The sequence below is a fragment of the Gopherus flavomarginatus genome, chromosome 19 (genome assembly GCF_025201925.1).
Source record: "Gopherus flavomarginatus isolate rGopFla2 chromosome 19, rGopFla2.mat.asm, whole genome shotgun sequence".
Taxonomy (NCBI): domain Eukaryota; kingdom Metazoa; phylum Chordata; order Testudines; family Testudinidae; genus Gopherus; species Gopherus flavomarginatus.
The window spans coordinates 13,705,340-13,722,048 of NC_066635.1; the positions used below are offsets into that span (position 1 = coordinate 13,705,340).

Genomic DNA, 16,709 nt, shown 5'->3' on the forward strand with positions numbered 1-16,709 from the left:
TCTCTCTCTTTATTGGTATTCAAAGTGGGACTTGTGTCATCTTCCCAGAGCAATAGAGTAGCAGTTCCAAGTCCCAGCAAGGAACCCGAACTGTATCATCACCTCGGGCCAGTTAGTGATGCGTGTGAATTCACGGGGGAGGGGGGATGTAGCGGGGGCGAGGGGAGGTTTATGGGGGACAGCGCGGTGGAGGGGAGAGCTTGGTCAAACGGAAAGACATTGCAGCCCTAAACAAACCACCATGTGAAAGTTCCCACTTCTGGAATGCTCCTCTTCTGAGGCAATAGGTCCTCGGGTACATGATCCTTCCCTAAATCAGCATGAGGAATAGCACTGTTAATTCAGAAAGCTTTTCTTAAAAGGGCCACAAACCACTGGCTAGCTGCTTGCTGTCATTTCTGTGCTATCGTTTTGTTGGTAATGAAGAAAAATTACTCGAGGATGCGGAGCTCTGCATCGGCTCCTCCATACACATCTACTGCCCAGCCAGTTGGAGTTGGTGATGATGAGGCGTAAGGGATTCACCCCGCACTGGGATTTGGAGTGACTTTTGGGGTGTGGGAGAGGAAGAATTGCTAATTTCTGACGGGAGTGGGTGGGATTGGGATCGTCGCAGATCTGCTGAATTCAGATCTGCTTTAAGGAGAGGCAGGGGCGAAACCCGTTTGCGGACCTAATCCAAAATCGGGGGAAAGATCAGCGTGTCTCGGGGAGCGGAGAGCAGGCTTTACAGGGCTCTATCCTTCGGAGAGCCTCTTCAAAGTTTCTCCTGACGAGGAAGGCTCCCTCGCTGTGTTTCAGCCTGAGACCCTGGCATGATCTCTCCTGGAGGGAGGGCTGGGCCCGGGAGACAGTGTCGCAACCGCATGCATCCAAACGTTGTCCTTTGCAATAGCCTTTCCCCAGGCTGTGGGGTGGGACAGGGCGGCTGAGAGGCGCTCCTGAGATTCCCCTCCCCTGGAGAGGGAAGGTTGGGGTGGGAGAGGGAGTTGTATGTATTTGTCTCTCTCTCAGGACACAGTTCTTGATCATCTTGATTTTCGGAGAGAGACACCCCAAACTGTCCCAGCCGCTGGGCGAGGGCAGCGCCTGCTACTGTAACCTCTCCCTCCGGGGGCAGGAATTGTCCGCTGCGCCTTTAACTGGGGTCGTTACACCGGCGGCCGAGCTGCAGGAAGCAGCAGCAGCAGCGCGTGGTGCCCTGTCGGCTGCTCCCCTCCGGCTCCCGGCGCTGCAGCCTGAACCCCGGGAGAGGTGCCGCTAGAGGCAGCCGAAGGAAACAAATGTGGCCACGGAGCGCAAGACGCCTTGTCTCCCCGTGCGCTAGGAGAGCTCCAGCGGCGAGCCGCTAGGGCGCAGCCGGCTTGGAGAGCGGCGGCCTCGGGCAGGTGCGGGACTCGGTGCTCAGCTGGAGGAGCCGAGGCGCCCGGGGAGATGGCGAAAGCCTCACGCCCAGGTGAGCTGCCTGGGGAGGGCGGGTTTGGCCGAGCGGGGAGGCGCAGCTCAGGCAGGTGCGGGGGGGAAGGAAACACCAAACTCAGGGAATGTGAGGCTGCTGCGCTCTGTGCGCCCAAGCGCATGGGGTCCCTGCCCCATTGGGGCGCGCAGTGCGCGGTCTGCATGCTGGGGTCCCCCCAGCCGCGCGGGGAGGGCACCTGGATGGGCACTAGGGGCCGGGGTCTGTGAGTCGGGGGGCAGCGCTCCTGCTCGGACTGGCGCTTGTGGCTGGGGATGGTTTGGGTACATGCCTCCATGGGCCGAGCTCCTTGTTAGTTAGCCAGGTGGTGGGCACGCTTGAGGGGAGCTGGTGTTTTCTCTTCTGCAGCGGGCGTTTGAATGGCTCGCATTTCTCCCGGCTGTGGGGCGGGTGGGGGCAGCTGCGTGTCCATTTCCTCCATTGCACGTCTCCAGATTGCGGTGCTCGGCCGTTTGGTCCCCAGCGGTGGTTTTGCTGGAGTCAGGGCTCCAGGCACAGTTTTATTGCACGACTGGCTCCCTTTGTAGCACCCCCCGCCCCCCCCCCTCCGGTTTTGCCTTATCATATCGCCCCACCAGGACAAAAATCTCTTGCAAGTCACGCAATGCTAACTTGCATGGTTTCTGGTAGCGTGTACCTTCTCCTGAGATCTAGCCAGCCATGCAGCTAGCCTGAGCATCCTCTCGTGTACATAGAGTTATGAAGCTCTTTGCCAAGGTGCAAGACAAACAAACTTTTCCATGCATGGAAACACCACTTAATTTGCTCCTCTTTTTCCCAGCTAAGTTTATTTAGGCTCCCAAGAGGCTCTTTTCTCTTGATCGGTGCCTGTAGCATTTAGCTGAAAGCATCACATGTGGTTTTCATTCATCTTTACACTTCATTGTTGAAAATCTTGAGCACGGCTTCTTTTTTTGGGGGGGGGGAGGGGGTAAGAAGCTATATCGCTTGAGATCTATTTTTGTTGTAGAGGGGCTTCCTAAATTATTTCTGCTCCACCATTACTTCCTTTATTTTATACCCCCTCACTGAAAAGGTGGAAAGAGTGAACGAACTAGAAAGCAGAAGCAGCTTTTTGAAATGGGGTTTTAAGAGATCTGGAGGGAAACCCTGCTTTTTGACAATAATACCACTTGATACATTTTTATCATCAGTGAAACTGGTGCTTCTCCCCAAGTAGACTTACTGAGCTAACCCATTTGTTCAGAAAAGGCTTGTAGGACAAAGTGCTGATTCCTTATCTGCCAAGAGGCAAAGGAATGCGACTGGTGTGGTTTTTTTTGTGTGTCCATATTGTAAATTTCATCTTCCTTCTCCCACCTTCCCACTGGATTTGATTACCTGTCTAATGGATTTAGAAACATGCATGTACCACAAGATTGTGTTGCAGGGATGGGTTTAGAGGAATGCTCTACTAGGTATCAGCTGCTGAAAATGAGTTGGGAAAAATCGCGGAAGTGAGACAAGGCAGGTGGTGCAATGCACTTGATCATATGTATGGGTGAGTGATGCTGCCTTCTAGTGGTTTGCCAGCAGAAAAGATAAGAAACCTGTTAGGGCTACCAGGAAAAGGTTTCTTCTAGCTCCTGTGGAGAGGCCTGTGGTTTTGGAGCAAAAGGCCTGACTTCACTTGAACTAAAAACCTGGCTTGCAGCAATGTGTGTACCAGACTTACTGGTATTGTGACCACTATTGTCTGCAAATGGATTCGTTAAAGTGGGGTGGACATCTTTCTCCATCTCAGATTTAAAAGGGATGCTGTCGTGTTTATAAACAAAAGCAAATGTCTTTAGCTGGGAGGAGAAACATCACATTGGGCAGATGCAAACTGATGGCAGCCCTTGAGAAATGGTGCCCTTGAAATAGAGAACAGTAGTAATCAACCAAAAGGAAACATGCTGTTAAATAAAACAAACTTTTTAAACCCAAAGGAGATAATTTGTTTAAAAGAGTGGGGAAAAAAATCCAATTGACCTTCTCGTATATTGATTCGTGTTTCTTTCCCTTTGCACAATGAAAATCGGGAAAGTCTTTCACTGGTGTTTGGGCTGCATGTACTGCAGGGATTTGCTTATTTGTTTAAACTCAGCTCGGTTTGCACAGAATTTTAAAAGATTATAAATGAAGGTTACGTTTTTATTGATCTTGGAGTTTAAACAAAATATAACATTTATGCCAGATTTAAGAGGCTGGTGCCTCCCCCTTTATTTTTATTTTAAAGAAGCATTTAAAAATGAATAACCTATCAATAGGGACTGTTCCAGAGCTATCTGTGTGAGGAGCAATGGAAATGAGTTACATTTTAGAAATCTTACTGAGGCTATTGGTATGAACTGGAATTATGCAAATGTACCAAAATGTGTGTGTGACTTGCTTGTATTTTACCTACATGGAAATTGCTGTTTCCTGGTGTCGAGCCATCTCAGATCTGAGACTTCATTGCAAACACAGGGGAAATGACCTTTCCAAGGTCACTGCTTTCAATTCCTAGCATGGTAGGGGTTCAGGTCCACCCACTCATGCATTTGATCAGAATATCAGATTACATGTGAGATCATGATGGGAGGGAGAATGTGTTTTGGAGGGTCAGAATCAGTCTGTTGCTTGCCTAGGCTGCATCAGTAAAAGGTGTGATTTGATTATTTTTTTAATTGATCTGGAGATCTGACCGAGGGGTGGGTTCTTCAGATGCTGAGCAATTGGCGTAAGGCCCTAATCTTGCAAATATTCAGGCATATGTCTCCACTGGGGCATGTGCTTAAGCATGTGTAGATTGGAGCCTATGATTTTCAGGCTTACTACCTGTTGTCTTCCCTTTCTGCATCACTTTACAACATGCTGCAGTGACTCCAATGTTAGCCCCTACCCAGAAAGCCAAATACTTTGTTGTGAATGCTGGATACTTTAGAGATGGTGCAGGCAGCCCATCCACAGTAGCTGCTGAATATTCTCTAACCTTTTCATATCTTCTATGGATTTGGGGAGAGAGTTGGAGGAGGCGGTGGTGCTGGCTGAAAGGGTGGTGAAATTAATTCTACTGTTGGGGAGTCACTCTCTAAGGATTCAAGAAGCAGATCTAGGACATATGCCACATTTGAAAGAAACCATGGAAAAGTTCAGTCTGTGATTTGCAGCTTAGATTGTTGTCTCTCTAACCCCGCCCACCCCCGTGCTGCTAGTCAGCGACACCATAGGGTGCAAGAGCAAAAATGTCAATTGTTGCTTAAAATAGTAGCTCAAAGGCAGATGTGGCTAGTTTTTGTTTTTGTTTTCTATAGTTGTTCAGCAAATGTATGCTGGCCTGATTACATCATCAGCTGCAAAATTGCCAGTCGAAGGAAGTATGGTAGATAACCAGGGGCACGTCATTGTTGGAATGCTATTAGAGGGAAAACATTGGGCCCGAAGGGAAGAGACTCTGATAGCCGAAAATACTGAGACTGGTGATGATGAGGAACAGCTGCATCTTGCATTCTTTTGAGCTCTAGGTAGTGTTTTGTCACCATCCCTCTATATCTGTGGGTCTCGACCAGGGGTACATCAATTCATCTAGATATTTGCTTAGTTTTACAGCAGGCTACATAAAAAACACTGGCAAAATCCATACAATCTAAAATTTCATATAGACACTGACTTGTTTTGTTCTGCTCTATGTACTGAAATACAAATACAATATTTTATATTCTAATTGGTTTATTTCATAATTACATGGCAAAAATGAGAAAGCATGCAATTTTTCAGTAACAGTGTGCTGTGACACTTGTATGTTATATCTGATTTTTGTAAGCAAGTTGTTTTTAAGTGAGGTTGAATTGAGGGTATGCAAGACCAATTCAGACTCCTGAAAGGGGTCCAGTAGTCTGGAAAGGTTGAGAGCCACTGCTCTACATGGTAGCCCTTCTGGCTGAGTCTGACTATCTTAATTTGTCTTATGCTCTCTACCGCCTTTGAAAGAGCCACCCATACTGTTGGCTTCAGCAGCAGTGTGCTCCCCTGGTTCTCATCTTAGATGACTTTCTTCAGATGCCGCGGCTGCTCCCACTGCTGCTGCTCCTCTTCAGTTCCCCTTCCCAATCTGATGGCTGTCAAGGCTTGGTCCTTGATTTTCTTAATCTGCTCCCTTGGCTTCAACTTCTACTTGTGTCCAGAAGATGGTTCCAAAGTCAACTCCTGTCCCTGACATCTCCTCCTCTGTTTGGTATCACATCCCCTGAGGTCTCTGTTGCGTGTCCCAAGGCTTTCTTGAGCTCAGTCTTTCAAAAATGGGACTCCATTACCTTTGCCATAACTCCCTCCTCTCTGGTTTTCTCTCGCTCATTGCTGACAACTCTGCTAGTCTTCTGGACTTGGTGTCCTCTTTGTCTCTTTCCTTCTTCGCCCATCTCCCCCAGTATCCAGTCTCTCTTTCCAAACACTACCTCAGCATCCCCCAGACCCACACTTCTGTCTTTATACCACCCATCACCCCCTTGTCTGGACCTTGACAATCTCTTGGCTGGATTATTGTAACTTCCTTCTTGGTTTTCCCTATCTGCCATGTTTATGGTCCACATCCTTTGCTGTCACTGTGGTCATGTCATGTCCTCTTCTAATTACCTCCCTGAATTTGTCAGTCACTGTGTTGCATACAGGTTCCTTGTCCTAACCTTTAAATCCTTACATGATATTGCACAATGGATCCTTTCTGGCTTCCTCCACTTTCCCCATTCAGCCTTGCCTCACTGCTCCTTTTGTCTCTTTCATGCAGTTGGTTTCTTGTCCTTCATTCTGATGCCTGCTATGCTAGGAACATTCTCCCACCTCTTGTCTGCCAAGCTCCCACTCCCTCTTGTCCTCTTTAAATTCCTTCTTTGTAAACCCTTACTTCCAGGAGATGCTTCCTTCCTTTTGTCCTCCCTTCACCCTTTTATGAACCATTGATGTTTGACTTGCCCTCCCCCCCAATCTGCAAATCACTGCCTGTGGGCACACCTCTGATTTTCACTGAGGTACAGCAATTGGTTTCTGTGCAGTGTATTGCAAGACTGGGACCTTGGACTATAGGGCTAGAGAGCTGTGCTAACTTAACCAGCTGAGGGACTGGCCTGCAAGAGGTATTTTATACAGTGCCTCGTATGAGGGGGTCCTAGTCCACGATCAGTGATCCTGGGTGCTACTGAAATAATATGTTCCCTGTCCCTTCAGAAGAGATTGCTCTGTTTGCGAAGTGCAGTGCAAATTTACAGTGGAACATGTACCAATAATGCCCATTGGAAATGAATTCCTCTTGTCACCTAGGCCTCAAAGTACAAGAGGCTATTAGTTAGCACTGTTGTGGCACAAAACATGGAGAGGAGATGACATATGACTAGGGGGACAATGACAAATAAAGTAGGGGAAGAATCTGATGCAAATTTAAAGCCACCTAGTAGTATAATAGACTGATCCATTGATTTTTTTTTTCCTTCCTGTGATGCTCAGTCGATGATAGTCATCACTTTATGATGATGTCTTCATATGCAGTAATCTCAGGTGTTGACAGACATCACAATTTGACCAGTCAAGAGGTGGTAAGAGAGTGCAAGAAGTAAGCCCTGTCCCATTTTAGAGGGGCAGCTGAAATGCAGGTTTGCCTACAGGAGCGCACATGGGCAGGGCCGGCTCTTCCATTTAGGCAACCTAGGCGATCGCCTAAGGTGCCAGGATTTGGTGGGGTGGCATTTTGCTGGCCTCGGCAGCAATTCGGGGTGGGGGGTCCTTCCGTGCTCCGGGTCGTCGTCGGCAATTCTGCAGTGGGTCCTTCACTCGCTCCGGGACCTGCTGCCGAAGTGCCTTGAAGACCAGGAGCGCGGAAGGGACCCCCCCCCCCCCCCGTCACAGAATTGCCGCCAACGAACAGGAGTACAGAAGGACCCCCGCCTAGGGCGCCAAAAACCCTGGCGCCTCTCCTGCACATGGGTGAGAGGGCTAGGAATTTAACCCAGGAGTCCTAATGCCCCATCTCCTGCTCTAACTGATCACACTCTGTTACCGTAAGGAGAAGCCCCAGCAACTCTAGCCAGATGCTGCCTTGGAGTAATGACTAATATTTTTTAATGGGTCGTGTGAATTTCGTACTGGACCACGGAGGGAGATCCTCGAGCCACTGTTGAAGCTTCCCCATGCTTGTGTGCTGAAATCCTGATCCACCTATCCCTCCCAGAGGAGGCAAGAAGATAATTCGGTCACTGTGTCCACCGAGATAACCAATTGTGATTGCTTTTTGTGATGTGGGCATCTGTCTAGTGGGAACTCATTTTGAAGAAATCTGTTTTTCATTCCTACTCCAGAAGCCTGGGAACAAGTCATTACTAGTAGATGACCCCCTTGATGAGAAGCAGAAGAGAGCAAACAACTGTTTTGAACCAAATCTGTTCTTCAGTTAATTTTCTCTTGCTCATGTAGTGTACCAAGTCCAGCTGCTCAGTACTGCTCGCTGTTCTTTGCAGGTGGATCCTGCTCTCAATGGCAAATCTCTACTTACTTCAGAAGTAAGGGAATCAAGTCTGTGATGGGATCTACAGATCCCACACTGAACCAGGGCAGGGAGCAGAGCAGTACTGGGCAAGGGAGGTGCTGCCTTCAAGGCATGCTCCCAGTGGAGGAACAGATTAAAAAGAAGCTGGTAGCCCAGGAGACAGGCCAATGAGCTGCACGTGGCACCGGGAAGCCAGGCTGAGAGCTGTGCCAGGAAGGGCAACAGCTTTGTGAAGGCTGCTCTAGTAGCAAGGACTTGTATCCTCTCTCCTCTCCCCCCTCCCCTCCCAGCCCCCTTTGGGAGTTGAAAGTCCAGAGAGAGCGACTGACTGAACAGGACATTGAGAATCCAAGACAGCAACTGCTTCCCAAACAGAGGCACTCCAGACTGGTGGGAAGTGACCCAGGGGAAACATAACTTGGCTGGAATCTCTGATATACGCCTCATGCCCCGGCTGGGACTTGGTGGAGTGGGTGGTCCCTGGTTTCCCCTACCTTGCCTCCCTACTTCTTCGTAGTGATCAGTCTCTGGGGGAGCAATTAGAGCATGAGGGGATGATTGAGCAAAGGGCCCCTATAGGACAACTAGGCCGGAAGATATGGTAAGACCATGAGCTGACCACTAGGCAAGCTGGTCACCAGACTTTCCTGCTACAAAGCCCTAATCGAGGATATTGTTCATCACTGTGGAACCTTAATCTTGAGCACAGCAGAGCAGAAAGCAACCGCTGTTGGAACTGTGTTTTATCTAGCCATGGGGTGGCCAACCTGAGCCTGAGAAGGAGCCAGAATTTACCAATGTACATTGCCAAAGAGCCACAGTAATACATCAGCAGCACCCCCACCCCCGCCGCTCCCAGCGCCTACTGGCAGCCCTGTCAAATAGCGCCTGCACCTCCTGATCAGCTGTTTTGTGGCATGCAAGAGGCTCTGGAGGCAGGGGAGGAGGAGCGAGGACCTGGCAGGCTCAGGGGAGGGGGCAGGAAGGGGTGGACTGGGGGCAGGGCCTGTGCCAGAGCCAGGGGTTGAGCAGTGAGCACCCCCCGGCACACTGGAAAGTTGGCGCCTGTAGCCCCAGCCCTGGAGTCAGTGCCTATACAAGGAGGCACATATTAACTTATGAAGAGCCACATGTGGCTCTGGAGCCACAGGTTGGCCACCCCTGAGTCGGTTGGATCAGACTTTCAGGTGCTTAGCAGTCAGCACTCAGAGATGGGGCCAGATTTTTCCAGAGAGCTCCGCTCTCAATGAAATCCTGAAATAAAGGCCAGATGTTCAGAACCACTTAGAACTCAGTAGTTCCCACTGTGATACTCAATGCCAGACTTTCTCGCCAAACATGTTATAGTCTTTTGAAAGTCTGGCTGCTTCCTCTGGTGCCTAAATATAGGAGCTGTGCTCTTTAGAAAATTCTGGTCCTGAAGACTATTCCCTCCCCTTCTCTCACTAACGTAACTGTGGAGTGGTTTATGATTTCAGTTCAGTCCTCCCTCTGGGGCTGAGAGCTGCAACCAGTGGAAGGTCTGCATCTGGCTTAGTAAAGATGAGCTATGCCTGTCCCCTGCTTGGTGCACAGAGCACCTCCGCTGATTTATTGCTTAGCAGCTAAAAGCTGAATCAAATGTCTCTGAGCTGTACAAGACCTTGAGGGTGTTTTTGACAGCACATAAAACTGTTTGTTCAATGTATCTTATAATTAGTTCCCTTGTGTTCTTCGCAGTGTAATGGATCTTTAATTACTTAAAAGGAAAAGCTGCCGATACAATATTAAAAACATATTGCAGTGTGTCTGAGCAACCCACAATATACTTTTGTGGTAGCTTAAGCGCAGCCCTGTGCTAGATGAAGTACACTGGAATGCTTGGGTCCTCTGAGCTGATACGTCTTCACTAGAAATGCTGCAGGGGTACAGATGTGCCACTGTAGTGCTTCAGTGTAGACACTTACTGTAGCGATGGCTGGGTTCTCCTGTCGCTGTAGTTAATCCACCTCCCAGAGAGGTGGTAGCTAGGTCAATGGAAGAATTCTTCTGGTGACCTAGCTGCGTCTACACCAGTGGTTAGGCTTAACTAAGTTGGTGGGGGTGTGGATTTTTTCCCCCCCCACGTGCCTGAGCAATGTAGCTGGGTCAACCTAACTTTTAAGTGTTGACATGTGTTAAGAACACATACACATTTGTTTTATTGCTTTCATCACAATAGGTTAGATCAGAGAGAATCTCAAATGAGAAATAAATCCTAATTCCTTAGGTTTGTACAGTGTCACCATTATGGCTCTTGGCCTTGTGACTGGGAGTTGGGAGATCTGGGTTTGATCCCCATCTCTGCCACAGATTTCATTATGTGACCTTGGGCAAGTCTTGTAAATCCTTATCCTTCAATAAAGTCTGTGTGGCTGGGTCCCACATAGCTGCACTTACATCAGTAGGTCTGCCTGCATGCAGCTCTTTGCAGGACTGAGGCCTTAATCTCTTTCTGTCTGAGTTCCCCATCTGCAAAAAGGGTAGAGAATATTATCTCTTTCCTTTGCTTTATCTAAGCTTTTTGGGGCAGTGACTGTCTCTTACTATATGTTTGTACAGTGCTTACCCCAATGGGGGTCTTGTTCTCAGCTGGGGCATCCCAACTGTAAAGGATATTTTAAAGTGACTGTTTAGTATTTGTACATGTAATCTGGCAAATTGAAAATGAAGCCACTGGGAAATAACAATGTGTAACTTTGGCCTTTAGTAAGATTTAGTAGCATAGTTGCTAAATAGCGCTATGCAGAAAGCTCTGTTAGATAACTTAATGGGTAGTCAGAGAGGCTCCTGATAGCTTCAGAAAAGCAGACTAGAAAAATATTATGTAGCACATGGGATAAGAAGGAAGCTCCTCTCATGGATCAGTGACTGGTTAAAAGATAGGAAACAAAGGGTAGGAATAAATGGTCAGTTTTCAGTATGGAGAGAGGTAAATAGTGGTGTCTCCCAGGAGTGTGTACAGGGCCAGCTCCAGGCACCAGCTCAGCAAGCAGGTGCTTGGGGTGGCCAAGGGGAAAGAGCGGCATGCTGGGCTCTTCAGTGGCGGATCCCTCTCAGAGGGAAGGACCTGCAGCTGAATTGCCACCGAAGAAGAAAGCGGCATGGTGGAGCTGCCGCCGATCGTGATCATGGATTTTTTTTTTTTTTGTCTGCTTGGGGCAGCAAAAACCCTGGAGCCAGCCCTGGGTCTGTACTAGACCCAGTCCTTTCAACATATTCATAAATGATCTGGAAAAAGCTGTAAACATTGAGGTGGCAAAATTTGCTGATGATACAAAACTACTCAAGATAGTTAAGTCTCAGGCAGACTGCAAAGAGCTACAAAAGGATCTCACAAAACTGGGTGTCTGAATTTCATCTATCAGAGGGGTAGCCATGTTAGTCTGGATCTGTAAAAGCAACAGAGAGTCCTGTTGCACCTTATAGGCTAACAGACGTATTGGAGCATGACCTTTTGTGGGTGAATACCACTTCGTCAGATTTCATCTGCCATTTTCTTGCCCAATGTTGATAAATGCAAAGTAATGCACATTGGAAAACATAAATCCCAACTATACATATAAAATGATGGGGTCTAAATTAGCTGTTACCACTCAAGAACGAGATCCTGGTGTCACTCTGGATAGTTCTCTGAAAACATCCACTCAATGTGCAGCAGCAGTCAAAAAAGTGAACAGAATGTTGGGAATCATTAAGAAAGAGATAGATAATAAGACAGAAAATATATTGCCTCTATATAAATCCATGGTACGTCCACATCTTGAATACTATCTCAAAAAAAGATATATTGGAATTGGAAAAGGTTCAGAATAGGGCAACAAAAATGATTAGGGGTATGGAACGGTTGCCATATGAGGAGAGATTAATAAGACTGGGACTTCTTAGCTTGGGGAAAAAAGGCAAGAAAGAGGGGATATGATTGAAGTCTATAAAATCATGACTTGTGTGGAGACAGTAAATAAGGACAGGGGTGGCAGGTTTGTATAATTTTTGGTGGTGCCCAGAATTTGTCCAAGTCTCCCCGACCTGCCTAAGGCTCTAGGAGGGAGTTTGGGTGCAGGAGAGGTGTGGGGTGCAGGCTGTACAAGGGAGTTTGGGTGAGGGCTGTTGTCTGGGACAAAGGGTGTTTGGGGTGCAGGAGAGGGTGAGGGATGTGGCACTTACCTTGCGTGGCTCCCAAAAGTGACTGGCACACCTCTCTGCTAGCGGCTCCTAGGTGGGGGGGGGCAGGGCGGGGAGTCTCTGCGCTGCTGCCCACAGACACTGCCCCCACAGCTCCCATTGCCTGCAGTTCCCGGCCAATGGGAGCTGTGGAGTCGGTGCTCGGGGCGGGGGCTGCATGCAGAAACACTCCCACCACCTGGGGCTGCCGGAACATGTTGGCTGCTTCCAGGAGTGGCACAGAGTGGTGCCGGGCAACTGCCTTAGCTCCACTGTGCAGCTGGGGGCCCCCATGCCCTTTTAAAATTGGCTGGGGGTGGCAGGCGGGACTGGGGGATGCTCCAGGAGAGGCGTGTGGGGGCAGCAGGCAGGGCTGGGGGAGAGACCCGGCCCCGAACATTGGTGGAGCCGAGCACCCGGGCCCTGAATATTCCTGGAGTACAGGCACCACAGGCCCATATAACTTGCCACCCCTGTAAGGAAGTGTTATTTACTCCTTATAACACAAGAACTAGGGGCCACCAAATGAAATTAATAAGCAGCAGGTTTAAAACAAACAAAAGGAAATGTATTTTTTCGCACAGTGCACTGTCAACCTGTGGAACTCCTTGCCAAAGAAAGTTGTGAAGGCCAAGACTATAACAAGGTTAAAAAAAGAACTGGATAGGTCCATCAATGGCTATTAACCAAGATGGACAGGGATGGTGTCCCTAACCTCTGTTTGCCAGAAGTTGGGAATAGATGATAGGATGGATCACTTGATGATTACCTGTTCTGTTCATTTCCTCTGGAACACCTGGCATTGGCCACTGTTGGTAGACAGGATACTGGGCTAGATGGATCTTTGGTCTGACCCAGTATGACCGTTCTTATGTTCTAACTGCAAAGGTCACTGCTTTCACCACAAATCTGTTTCCAAATGAAAAAGCAACTTGCTCTTTTTTTTTTTTATAGTGGAAAAACTCTCCTGAATTCAAACTGATCATAGTTTTTGTTTGAAATTCTAACCTGGGGAAAGGCTTTAATTAGTGCAATGGTGTCTATTTTCAGTTAATTTCTACTGAGGCTAATTCATGCTCTTCAGTAATTCTATTATGAACGTGGTGGTGTTTTCGGTAGCTTTGGGAACATTCAGTTGTTTTATCTCCATTATCTAGCTTAGTAAAGAAGTAATGTGCCTCAGTGCATTTTCTGTAATCTTTGTGTGATCCAGTTCTGTGAACGCAAACAAGCATAGGGTTTAGTACTGATCCAGAGCACCTGGAAGTCAATGCAAGTCCTTCTGTTGACTTCAATGCATATTAACCATGCCTCAGTGCAGGGGGCTGGACGAGATGACCTCTCAAGGTCCCACCCAGCCCTACATTTTGATGATTTAAAATCAAGCCATTGGGTAGTTCCACTGTAGTAAGCCTTATGGTCAGTAGTATGTAGTTTTTCCCCTAAATGTGTAAATCCTCTTTTAAGTCATTCCCAAGGCAAGCATAGAATACAAAATAAACGGTAGTGAAAATCTATGTTCCTTCACTTCTGTTATGTCAACCCCCACTTCATTTGCACAATACTGTTGTAACAAACAAGCATGATGTAAGTTGTTTGAGTAACTCCATCAGAAATAGCAATTTTTGTAGGAGCTTTTTCAGCTGGGCAGGTAGCATCACAGGAGATCTAAAAATGTTCCACAGTATCTCAGTGGCAGAATAAGAGCCCGCGCAGGAACATCTGCACTGCTATTTTTAGTGCCATAGCATGAGCCTGCATCAGATGACCTGGGCTCTGAGATGTGCTGCTGTGGGTTTTTCCTTATTTGCTTTGTAGATGTACCTTGGTTCACAGCTTTGAGCACTGCGCCATGCTCTTGTCCCAGTTTTTTTTCTTTTGCTGTCATATTATATAAACCAGCCATTTGCCAACAAATCTGGTTGGCAAAATACAATTTGTGTTCAGGTACACGAGCACCTTGTATTCAAACAAGCCAATGCACGTGACAGAAGCATGTGCCTCTTAAAGAGAAATGCAAATATGTGTGTGTAAAGCTTTAACACGTTAGGCAGCTGTAGGACTTTCCTACTACACCAAGTGATTTGCCACAGACGTTTCCTTAAGACCTTGTCTTAAAACACCCAATAATGCCTTTTTGAGGTGTATTTCAGCCTCCGGTTTGGAGACTGGTGATTTGAGAGGGGATGCTTATCGGAGAATTTAACCGAGGTCAAAGAACTTGGATTAAGAACAGAAACCTTGCTAGCAAATAATGATCCCCAGCTTTCTACCCATCTATCTCAAAGTGCTTTACAAAGGAGAGCAAGTATCATCCCTATTTTGTAAATGGGGGAAAACCAAGGCAGGGAGAGGTGAAATGACTTCTCCCACTCCAGTGGCAAAGCCAGAAACAGAACCCAGCTTTTCGTCCCAGTCCAGTGCTCCGTTCACTAGGCAACATTGCCTCCCCAGGCAAACATTCTTCTTGTTTTGCAGGAATTTTTTTGTGTACCAAACACAAACCTAATACCACCTCAGATTTATTCTTCTTTTTAAAGGTGAGGTTCCGTCATTTCTCTCCTCCGTTTATTCTAGTTGGAAGGTAATAGCTTACCTGAGGGGAATGAATTTCATTACTTGAATTAATTTACATCATAAATAAGCCTGCTGCATAACAAGTAACTTATTAAAACAATATTTCTAGGTGTCATTAACTAAGACAGTATTGTTCTTGAATAACAATAGTGTGCCATGGTAAATTAGGGCCCTTCAGCGTTAGTGTGGAGATGTGTGTTTGGGGTCAGGTTTTTTGCGGGTAGGCAGGAGTTGTTTTTAAATTGTGGATAAAATTGGTTTAATGAAAATGCAGAAATAGCACTGCAGCAGGTGCATTGTTTATTGCCTGAAGGTGACTATTTTCATTTCTTTTAGGAAAACTTGAGCAGAAGTGGTTCTGTTATTTGTGTACAACTTGAGGTAAGGGGGAACGTCTGATGTTCCAACTAACTTCAGGGGAAGGGCTTGGTCTCTAAGGTACTTGGTGACTTTCACAGCCTCAATCCTTGCCCCTTCCCACCAAAACAAAACCCTGCATTTTTTGGGGGATTCTGCTCCCTTAATCCAGAGCAATTTGGCACACTGAACGTGTGCTGATAGGACTGTCTCAACTTCTCGTATATGTTTTTTTTAAATGTATGTGTTTATTTGATTTCACAACCTTAATGTTGCATTGTTATTAAATGCCAGGTTTTTTTAATGTTAGTTAAAAGAGAGAGAAACTGACTTGATGTCCCTTGAAGCCGTCCATCTAGCATCCCATGCTGCCCTGCCAACGTGCCTCAGCTATGACCTGGAGAAACCAGATCAAACGCTGCTCTGTAACACAAGTTGCAGCTTTCATTCATGTGGATTGGTGGCACTCAATTTTTGTGATTTGTAACTGAGAGCAGAACGTGGCCAGCTAGTTTGTGGAAGAAAGGAGAGTTTAGTCTATGTGGACCATTCCAGTCCTCATCTGCTGAGACTGGCCGGGATGTGGACAACCATGATGGTGATAACTTTTGTGGGGTTAATACACACAAGATCTGGGCTGAGACCGCTAACTTATTTCATATAAGCATTTAGGTGAGAGTTATTTATGGCCCCCAAATATCTGGGATGAAACTTAGCCCTGGTGTAAGTTCTGTCTGACAGCAACAGCAGAGTTGTGTTTAATTACACCAGACCTGACTTTGAGGGACTGGATTCCAATAGTGACCTGCTAGTAGGGTGACCAGATGTCCCATTTTTAAGAGGACATTCCCAGTTTTTGGGATTTTTTTTCTTATAAGAGTTTATTAGCCCCGACCCCCTGTCCCGTTTTTTCACAGTTGCTATCTGGTCAACCTACCTGCTAGTAGGTGTGGATCGAGATCTTCAACAGTCCTCTGCCAGCCAGTGCCTTGGAAAGAGAGAGACATATATGATGATGATGCCACAAAAATTGTGTTTTTGAGTATGAGAAGGAGATATTCAGATGTTGAGCCAAAAATTTTTGGGCTTCTCCTGAATGCAGTGCATTGGGATGAATGCAGTGTATTGCCTGACCCAACTGCAGAGCACAAGAGTATTCTCCCAGGGACAAGAAGATTGGAACTGGCTCAGTGTATCCTTGAGCCATGTTAAGCCATTTCCCTGCCAGTGAGTCATGAGAAAATGCAACTGGCTGTGTATGGTGCTCTGCCTTATGGTTATAGGTTATAGACTTCAGCTGTGAACTTCAACATCTTAATGCTAAGGAATTTAAAGTCTAGTACAGGTAAATTGGTTAATGAGCTTATTATACACTAGAATTCTTACTTTAACTGACTTTAACACTGTTCAGGAATGACTTTCTTTTTAATTACCAGTTTATGCTAGGAGAGCAGCCGTGAAGTGTGTGTTTTGGGGAGGAAGGGAGCAGCATGATGAATTAGTATACTTTAGTAATTACTTTACACTTTTGAAAGACACCTGCTTTCATGAAAGCAGCTAATTGTTATATTTCCTGGTTGCATTGCTTCAGAAAACACAGCAACAAGTAAATCAGATACT

General features: G+C 46.9%; 1 protein-coding gene across 3 annotated transcripts in view; it reads left to right on the forward strand.

The window, feature by feature from the left end:
* The first annotated feature begins 642 nt into the window (after window positions 1–642).
* Window positions 643–16,709, forward strand: part of PITPNM3 (PITPNM family member 3) — a 344,508-nt gene continuing 328,441 nt past the window's right edge. For all 3 annotated transcript variants that reach the window (XM_050929606.1, XM_050929607.1, XM_050929608.1), the window contains exon 1: window positions 643–1,456. In XM_050929606.1, coding sequence (XP_050785563.1) covers window positions 1,435–1,456 — 22 coding nt within the window. In that variant the 5' untranslated portion in view covers window positions 643–1,434. The remainder of the gene's footprint in view (window positions 1,457–16,709) is intronic.